The sequence below is a fragment of the Oncorhynchus gorbuscha genome, linkage group LG01, assembly GCF_021184085.1.
Source record: "Oncorhynchus gorbuscha isolate QuinsamMale2020 ecotype Even-year linkage group LG01, OgorEven_v1.0, whole genome shotgun sequence".
NCBI lineage: Eukaryota > Metazoa > Chordata > Actinopteri > Salmoniformes > Salmonidae > Oncorhynchus > Oncorhynchus gorbuscha.
Genome location: NC_060173.1, coordinates 48770916 through 48781073, shown reverse-complemented (window position 1 = coordinate 48781073; position 10158 = coordinate 48770916). Strand labels below are relative to the sequence as shown.

Here is a 10158-nt window from a genome sequence, read left to right as displayed (position 1 = left end):
ATTAATTCAGAATTATCCACAATCATGGTATCATCCACATGAATATAGAAGTATCGAATAGTACGCTGGTATTTTTTACATCGCTGATACCAGGGGAACCTGTTTAGTAAAAAAAAAAAAAGAAGACAATGAGTGCATTCATTAACCGAGCGCCCCAATACGCGCAACCGTGAAATGCCTTTTAAATTCAATGATTCTGAGGCCTGTCAGGCCTCCAGGGGAGCCCTTCTCTTCTCTGATCTCTCCGCATGTTCATATCACAAGCGGTGTGCAGCTCCAGACTGAGCTTGGCACGTCCCCGACAATAACGCACTCCATCTCTGATTCGTCGCCCCGGACCTGAGGGTACCAGTAACTACCCAGGGTGCTATTCGGACATGCTATCTCACCAGGAAACTGCAGACTTTAGACGGGTATGATTTGGATTTGGAAATGCGATATTGTGGCCACCTAAATCTTTTACAATCTATACAATCTTCATAGAGGCAGTGCCGAGATTCAAGGACACTTCGTACACAGGGTTAAGAAAGAAACGTTGCTGAACTTCCCTCTGCAATAATACGAAATGCTCTGAGACCACGTTGAATTCTGAGAAGCACCTGACAATTGCCTAGTGCACTTTATCTAATTGCACGAGGGTTTGACAACTACTGAATGACGCTGTCAAAGAACAATGTTTGAAACTTGTGAATTGAGGTTTGACGTTGGTTCTGTCGTCTCCGATTTGGTAGCCTAAACATCAATGGATACATCACTTTGGAATACAAGCCCCTATTGTCGCGTGTTTTAGGATACACAATGCTAGTACTACTATTGAGATTACTGTGCTTTTCACTTTGTAGAGAGGTTGTTTTCACTCACATACACCGGGAGAAGACAAAGACAAATGTTACTCCGAGACATGAGTATGCCGTCACTAACGGGAACGTAAACAAAACCAATAGTAGGCAGAGTTGGCACTCTGTGTATGGCAGAGTTGTCAACGAAATGGACAGTAAAAGGGTGCATACCTCAAGTGCATCGTCTTGGGATGTGGTTAGGACATGGGTGGATAACATGAATGGGACTGTTAATATGAAAAGAGTTATGAAGGAAAGAGAAATAGTGCGCAAAGGCCATTCTTCAAATGGAACCGATTATGTTACGTTACTCGAGGATGGAAAGTCAGAGAGCCTCGAGGTGGAAAAGTTGGACACCGAGCAGCATGCAACCATGGAAACGCGGGATTTTGTATATGGTCATTTAAACCCCTCCATGAGACGCACGCGAGGAGGACACCACCGTAACGAGCACAAACGGATCTGCAGACACAAAAGAGGGACCGTAAGCCGTCGGAGAAGAAATGTGAAGGATGGCAGTAAGAAAGATAACAAAATAAGTGAGCCAACCATGCTGTCAGATGCGTCTTTGGATGCACTGTTGGCCATGTGGAAACCGCTGCCTAAACCTATGGCCCAGAACCAGTCAACAGACTTGCCATTTGATGCCAGTGATTATGAACAGTTCACTTTGCCAGACCTCCAGGACTATACCACACTGATTCCTCTCAATCCTCAAACAAAGAGAAAATATGTCAATACAAACTTTTACCCCATAACAGCAGAATCATATGCCTACATGATAATTTCAGTCATCATTTTTACTGTTGGAATAATTGGGAACATGGCAATCATGTGCATTGTGTGCCACAACTACTACATGAGAAGTATTTCAAATTCTCTTCTTGCCAATCTCGCCCTTTGGGATTTTGTTGTCATCTTTTTCTGCCTGCCGCTGGTGATATTCCATGAACTAACCAAGAACTGGTTGTTGGGGGAGTTCTCCTGTAAAATCATCCCCTATATTGAGGTAATTCCCACTAGCTATTGTGTTACTCGAGTGAGTGTTATGATTGGGTGTTGCAGTGAGGTCCCTGTTCTGTCACTTGTCATATCTACATTCTATTCGGCATGGTAGGTACTTCATATGACATGCAATGATCTGTGCTCAATTATGTGCACAGTCTGGTCTCATAAACTAGACATAGCATAGTAAATCTGGGCCACTGAATTTAGTATGATATGTTACGTTTGGTATGGTTACATGAAACTGAAGGTTACTTAAGGCAAAAAATAAAGGAGGGTGGTAGATCAGGCATACAGATATATTTTTTTACCTTTAATTAACTAGGCAAGTCAGTTAAGAACAAATGCTGATGTTCAATGACAGCCTAGGAACAGTGGGTTAACTGCCTGTTCAGGGGCAGAAAGACAGATTTGTACCTTGCCAGCTCGGGGATTTGAATTTGCAACTTTCTGGTTTCTAGTCCAACACTCTAACCACTAGGCTACCCTGCCGCCCCATATAATGCAAATGTCTTGCAACCCAAAGGTTGCATGTTTGAATCATACCATGGCCAACTTTAGCATTTTAGCTAATAAGAAACTTTTAACCACTTACAAATGTTTAGCTACATTGCAACTAGAATGTAAGCTAACCCTTCCCCTAAACTTAACACTTAACACAGGTAGCCTAGCAGTTAAGAGCGTTGGGGCAGTAACCGAAAGGATGCTGGTTTGAATCCCTGAGACGACTAGGTGAATCACCTGCCAGAGTGCCCTTGTTCAAGGCACCCTAATTGTAAGTCGCTCTGCATTAGAGCGTCTGCTAAATGACAATTTTTTTTTTTTAGCTAAACCTAACTCTTAATGCTTACCCCTAGCCTAGCTAACGTTAGCCAGCTTGCTAACATTAGCCACAACAAATTAGAATTCTTAGCATATCATGTTTTGTAAATTCTTAACATAGTGTACTGGCTAGATTCAGAAGTAAATGCCACTAGGCAATCTATGGTGAGCGATAGGGTTACAGTCCTACTTTCTCTCTAGTCTAAACAATGAGACAGTGGCCGTCAGTAATTACTGCACAGACCCACACCTCATATTGCATCAATTTACCATGTCTATTTCAGCAGTAAGGCAGCTCTTTTGTCAGCCATCTATTGCAAAATATACAATGGTCAAATTAGGTGTTGAGGGATCACATAGACATTGTGCATAGCCTCTAAAATAACATGTTTTACAGAGTTACACAAATCTAAACACACATTAAAGTATATATATTGTGGCCATAGCATAGGTAACTAAAGCTTTCTGAGCAAAACATTTTTTAAGTAAACAGAAATTAGGACATTAAAGACAGTAAAAACACCAGTAAATCAGTTCCAAGTGATTTTAACTTAAGAAATATGTTCCCAAGTATTCTCACACATATAGAGATGGTACACAAAAATGATTACGTTTTATTCAAACATATATGTTTGAGTTTCTTGCGGTCAATTTGCAGTTTATAAATTATTTATTATTATGTTCCGGCCACTCGACCAACCGCTCAAGAAAAAAATCAGCCCGTGACTGAATCTAGTTGACAATCCCTGCCCTAGATCTTATGCATTCCAAGAACTTGGAACACCTGATTCAGTTTGCAAAATAAACTGTGAATAAGGCCACACCGTAAAAACGATGCACCTCAACAGCTATGCACTTTCTTGGTGAAAGTAGCTTTGATTAGAATAAACACAGATCTGATGAGATTGTATGAGTATAATCAACACATTGACGGACCCACGTTGTCCTTGATAGGCTAGGTGCAATTTTCCCTAATGTTTATACCTATCCAATCCTTTCAGATCTCCACAAGTGCAAAACCCTAGGACTTGGTGTACCTGTCTCTGTTTTATACAGTCCAATCCTCTCCTCTTCCACAGACCTCTTTGACTTAATCTCCTGCCTTTTACCAGTCTGTCTGTTCTCACAAGTCAGAGAAATGTACTTTGTGTAAGATGGATGAATCTTGCAGGGGTTCACTATCATACTGCGGGTCCTGAGTGCCTTTCATGGGAAATGTGTTAATTATTTACCCGGAGAAGGAAGCACACTCCTTTTAGAAGAGGAAATCATCTAGATTTAAAAGATTCCACGGGTGGCTAAATACATCTGCCCGGGCGTACATATCGTACATGATGACAACAAGACAGATAAACCACGACACAAAGACCCAAACAATCCAAATATGTCTGTAAGCTGCTTAGTGACAGAGTTTGTAAGTCCAACATTTACATTTGACATACACTCTAATGCAGAGCAATTGAGAGCCTTACCAAAGGGCACATCGACCGATTTTTCACTGAGTCAGCTCGGGGATTCAAACCAGCAACCTTTCGGTTACTGGCCCAATGGTCTTAAACACTAGGCTACCTGCCGGCCTGTAGGCCATTTTAAAACCACAGTCCCAGACCTAGCACTTTAAGTCTCTTTGAGTCGCCTACCTTCATGCTAAGAACATTAAATGCATAGCGGCAGCGGCATCCTCATTATGTTAAGTGACTCTGTAATCAAGCATTTAATGGAGCGTAATTACAGAAACAGTGGGGACATTAATTCTAATGGTTCCTGTGGCAACTGAAGTACTCTCAGTCACATGAAAATGTGTCATTATGGACACAAAGGTGACAGAGGTTAGTTACACAAGGCCTGCCCGGCATTAACAGCTGGTGCGCAATGTCTAATATTAAAGAAGTCCCGAGGTATTGCTTGCCTGAGGTAGAGTACCTTATGATAAACTGTAGACCACATTATCTACCAAGAGATATATTATATATATATTACTATATTACTATATTACTATATTATTTGTCACCGTCTATTTACCACCACAGAGCGATGCTGGCATGAAGACCGCACTCAACCAACTCTATAAGGCCATAAGCAAATAAGAAAATGTTCACCCAGATGCGGCGCTCCTAGTGGCCGGGGACTTTAATGCGGGCAAACTTAAATGTCACGTGCAACCAGAGAAAAAAAAACTCCCGACCACCTTTACTCCACAGACAGAGATGCATACAAAGCTCTCCCCCGCCATCCATTTGGCAAATCTTACCATAATTCTATTCTCCTGATAACAAACAAAGGCTCATTTTGTTCAGGACAATCCAGGGTATGACGCCATGTCATCTTGTAACTGTACATTTAACATAGTGACCATAAACATTCACATGACATGATATGACATGAGTTTTATAACATGGAAATATGAAGTGCACATTTGAATTTTAGAGTGTCTGGCTTGCTTGTATGACATCAAAGCGGTGTTTATTATAATAACGTAATAAAATATAATAACTGTCTCAGATTTCAAAATACATAGATTCCTCTTCATTTAAAGCATTCCCTCACCCAGAAAATTAGAGGGAGGGATGGGGTCAACTTCTTGTCATGTAGGGGTGCTCAAGTTAAGAACAGCTGTCAGTCAAAACCCATACAGTGCAGTGAATTGCAGAGCCTGCCCCTGTACGTCTGACAGTACTCACAACTTATTTGGCTCAGGCACTGGCTCCTGTGTTTACACCTTCCTCTGCCAAGGCCCATAAGGAGGCAGTCACAATGATCACGCCTAGCAACAAAAGAACATATCACTACTGCACAGTCTAGAAGACAACACTCAATGTAAACTGCACATCTGCTGTCTCCGAGTTCTATGTGTATTAGTAAGAAGCAACCACATTTGCAACAGTTTTGTGGCTGTATTGTGATAGCAAAAGAATGGAGCATAGTGAAGATCTGGGTGTAGGGATAGAGATATTGCATTGAGATATTCAATCATGAATAGAAGCTGGCTCTCTTGCCAAGTCCATAACTCGATTAGGCTATGAAATGAGAACTGCATACTGTAACCATCGAGAACTGCAACTGGTCTCCCTCGCACACAGCACGATACACTGTGCTCTTTTATCACGTTACAAAGTCACCGATGTTATAAGCTGTTGCTCTAAAAATAAATGTAAGTCTAAAGTTCACCCTTTGACATACAAATGGAGTCTCGTTAAAACAGTATCACTCATAACACATTACTCATGGCTACTTTCAAACATCAGTATGGGAAATGAGGATCTAGTGTGCGATGAAGGACAGAAAAATCTGTTTGTCATTTATTAAAACAAGTGTGGACATTCGAGTTCTCCAGTAAGAGAGCTGTCAAAACAGAACCTCTTCATGGAAGATGTCTCTCCCTCTCTCTAAACCTGTTGACGTCTATTATTCTGTGCTGTACCATTGTCATTTGAAACTTGTTCCAAGCGGTCTTTAAAACATGGATGGTTTACAGTGGACACATTCTTTTGGTATTTTCAGAGAGCAACGTGGCTCTGGGGCCTTGGTATATTATCCAGATTCCCAAGGTGCTATACAATAAGGATAAGTATCTGGAGACTGGATACATTTTCTATACTTGTTTCTCAATCAAAAACAAAATATATCTCACTGTATTGGTAATGTGCAGTAATAACACATTAACTGGATAGTATCTTACCTTCTCCCTTCTCTTTGTCCTTCCAGGTCGCCTCCCTGGGGGTTACCACCTTTACCCTGTGCGCTTTGTGCATCGACCGCTTCCGCGCTGCCAACAACGTCCAGATGTACTATGAGATGATTGAGAACTGTGCCTCCACGGCCGCCAAGCTGGCCGTTATCTGGATCGGGGCTCTCCTATTGGCCCTGCCAGAGCTCCTGATCCGCCAGCTGGTCACTGAAGATGGCGAGCCTCCGGATGTGACGCCCTGCCAGCGCTGCGTGGTTCGTATCTCCACTGAGCTCCCTGACACGCTCTACATGCTGGGCCTGACCTATGATGGTGCTCGCCTCTGGTGGTACTTTGGCTGCTACTTCTGCCTACCCACGCTGTTCACCATTGGCAGCTCCCTGGTGACCGCCTGTAAGATCCGGAAGGCCGAGCGGGCCTGTGTGCGCGGCAACAAGAAACAGATCCATCAGGAGAGCCAGATGAACTGCACAGTTGTGGCTTTGGCCATCCTCTATGGCTTCTGCATCATCCCAGAGAACATCTGCAACATCGTCACTGTCTACATGGCGGCGGGTATTCCCAGACGGACCCTGGACATTCTCCATCTGGTCAGCCAGCTGCTGTTGTTCTGTAAATCGGCAGTGACACCTGTCCTGCTGTTCTGCCTGTGCCAGCCCTTCAGCCGGGCATTCCTGGACTGCTGCTGCTGCTGCTGCTGTGACGAGTGTGGCCCGCCCAGATCTTCCACCTCCGCCACTACCAGTGAGGAGAACGAGCACGAGTGCACCACTACCGACCTGGAGCTGTCGCCCTTCAGCACCGTCCACAGGGAGGCATCCTCCTCATACACCACTGCGGCGACCCACTGCTAAGAAGGGTCAAAAGGTCATTGACCTCCATCAGATGTTACAACTGCCCTGGGAAGAGGTCAAGAGATCGGACTGTAAACCTATTGGGCTGGTTTCCCGGCACCCGGATTAAATTTACTCCATGATGCTAGCTAGTCTGGGGATATGCTTAATCTGAGTCTGGGAGACCCTTACAGTTAGGATTAGTAAATGTTTGAATCCCAACCATTTAGGAGTTTAGAGGGCACGCCCTATTCTAAATGTTCACTTAATTTCCTGAATTGACTTTGAATTTAATTGACGTAAACTCTGGTGAACATATGTCTCGGTTTACTCAAATTGTGTTTATATACAGTTGAAGTCGGAAGTTTACATACACTTAGGTTGGTGTCATTAAATCTTGTTTTTCAACCACTCCACAAATTTCTTGTTAACAAACTATAGTTTTGGCAAGTCGGTGAGGACATCTACTTTGTACATCACACAATTAACTTTTCCAACAATTGTTTACATATCAATTATTTCACTTATAATTCACTGTATCACAATTCCAGTGGGTCAAAAGTTTACATACACTAAGTTGACTGTGCCTTTTTTAACAGCTTGGAATATTCCAGAAAATGATGTCATGGATTTAGAAGCTTCTGATAAGCTAAATTACAGAATTTGAGGCAATTGGAGGTGTACCTGTGGATGTATTTCATGGCCTACCTTCAAACTCAGTGCCTCTTTGCTTGACATCATGGGAAAATCAACAGAAATCAGCCAAGACCTCAGGTAAAAAATAATTTGTAGAACACAAATTCATCCTTGGGAGAAATTTCCAAATGCCTGAAGGTACCACGTTCATCTGTACAAACAATAGTACGCAAGTATAAACACCATGGGACGACGCAGCCGCCATACAGCTCAGTAAGGAGATACGTTCTGTCTCCTAGAGATTAATGTACTTTGGTGCGAAAAGTGCAAATTAATCCCAGAACAACAGCAAAGGACCTTGTGAAGATGCTGGAGGAAACCGGTACAAAAGTATCTATATCCACAGTGAAACGAGTCCTATATCGTCATAACCTGAAAGTACGCTCAGCAAGGAAGAAGCCACTGCTCCAAAACCGCCATAAAAAAGTCAGACTATGGTTTGCAACTGCACATGGGGACAACGATCGTACCGGTCTGATGAAACGAAAATAGAACTGTTTGGCCATAATGACCATTGTTATGTTTGTTATGTTTGGAGGAAACGGGGAGGCTTGCATGCCAAAGAACACCATCCCAACCGTGAGGCACGGGGGTGGCAGCATCATGCTATGGGGATGCTTTGCTGCAGGAGGGACTGGTGCACTTCACAAAATAGATGGCATCATGAGGGAGGACAATTACGTGGATATATTGAAGCAACATCTCAAGACATCAGTCAGGAAGTTAAAGCTTGGTCGCAAATGGGTCTTTCAAATGGGCAATGACCCCAAGTATACTTCCAAAGTAGTGGCAAAATGGCTTAAGGACAACAAAGTAAAGGTATTGGAGTGGCCATCACAAAGCCCTGACCTCAAGCCTATAGAAAATGTGTGGGTAGAACTGAAAAAGCGTGTGCGAGCAAGGACGTCTACAAACCTGACTCAGTTACACCAGCTCTGCCAGGAGGAATGGGCTAAAATTCACCTAACTTATTGTGGGAAGCTTGTTGAAGGCTACCCAAATGTTTGACCCAAATTAAAAATGTAAAGGCAATGCTACCAAATACTTATTGAGTGTATAACCTTCTGACCCACTGGAAATGTAATGAAAGAAATTAAAGCTGAAATAAATAATTCTCTCTACTATTACTCTGACATTTCACATTCCTAAAATAAAGTGGTGATCCTAACTAACCTAAGACAGGGACTTTTTACATTGATTAAATGTCAGGAATTGTGAAAAACTGAGTTTAAATGTACTTGGCTAAGGTGTATGTAAACTTCCGACCTCAACTGCATGATAAATTGTCCATTTGTTTACAGAAACCATACGGAAAGTAATGTGAATAGTTAAATTCAACATTTTGAATTTATTAACTCACCTGTATATTCTCTTTTTGAATTTGCACTGAAATTTACCATCTTTATTTTGTTGTTGTTTTTTTGTCATGTTTTTATTTTATTTTGTTGTCTCTTCTTGCTGACAGAGTGTATCAAAAGGACAGCAATATATTGAAATGGCTGGTCGTAGTGTATTGTGTTTTGCTGATAATGGTGATTCTTGTGAATCAGTTCAAAGTTATTCCTAGCTCCCTTGCTATGTAAGTATATTATTCCGTCTGTATTTGATAGCAGAAAACTGTGCGATACACTTCAGTCAGCCAGTAAACTTACCGGAGTGGTGTTTTTTTAACTCACTTTAATAAATAAATATAAAAAGAGTTTGACTGAATGTTTCTTTGACAAAATGTAAATTATTCGATATCTTCATATAAGGAATGTAACGACGTTCTTCGTTTGTAGAAAGAGAGTCGGACCGAAATGCAGCGTGGTGGTTACTCATGACTTTAATGAAAAAAGTGACACATGAAATAACTATACAAATACAAAAACAACAAACGGAACGTGAAACCTAATTACAGCCTATCTGGTGAAACTACACAGAGACAGGAACAATCACCCACGAAATACACAGAGAAACCCCGGCTACCTAAATATGGTTCCCAATCAGAGACAACGAGAATCACCTGACTCTGATTAAGAACCGCCTCAGGCAGCCAAGCCTATACAACACTCCTACTCAGCCGCAATCCCAAATACTACAAACCCCAATACGAAAATACAATATATAAACCTATGTCACACCCTGGCCTGACCAAATATATAACGAAAACACAAAATACAATGACCAAGGCGTGACAAGGAATAAACAACCCATTTACTATTTAGGGATTAATATACCCTATCAAAACTGCTAACCATTACTTTATCGTTTTGTCTTGGGAACTAAACATTTG

The 10158-nt window shown here is 41.9% G+C and overlaps 1 protein-coding gene across 2 annotated transcripts; it reads left to right on the top strand.

Moving 5' to 3' along the window:
* The first annotated feature begins 234 nt into the window (after positions 1–234).
* On the top strand, positions 235–7653 carry LOC124010353 (prosaposin receptor GPR37-like). Of its 2 annotated transcripts, none has more exons than XM_046322833.1 (2): positions 235–413; positions 6372–7653. In XM_046322833.1, exons 1-2 carry the CDS (start codon positions 378–380, stop codon positions 7206–7208), a joined length of 873 nt encoding a protein of 290 aa, XP_046178789.1. In that variant the 5' UTR covers positions 235–377; the 3' UTR covers positions 7209–7653. The 2 variants fall into 2 exon arrangements, with proteins under 2 accessions (XP_046178789.1, XP_046178710.1); XM_046322754.1 differs by having other exon boundaries at positions 283–1848.
* Positions 7654–10158: the final 2505 nt, after the last annotated feature.

What these genes read in the sequence shown, in the direction of transcription:
- LOC124010353 (XM_046322754.1), top strand. Translation starts at nt 799, where the DNA reads ATGCTAGTACTACTATTGAGATTACTGTGCTTTTCACTTTGTAGAGAG. An exon ending in AAATCATCCCCTATATTGAG is followed by an intron (nt 1,849 to 6,371) that starts GTAATTCCCACT and finishes TTGTCCTTCCAG; the next exon opens with GTCGCCTCCCTGGGGGTTAC.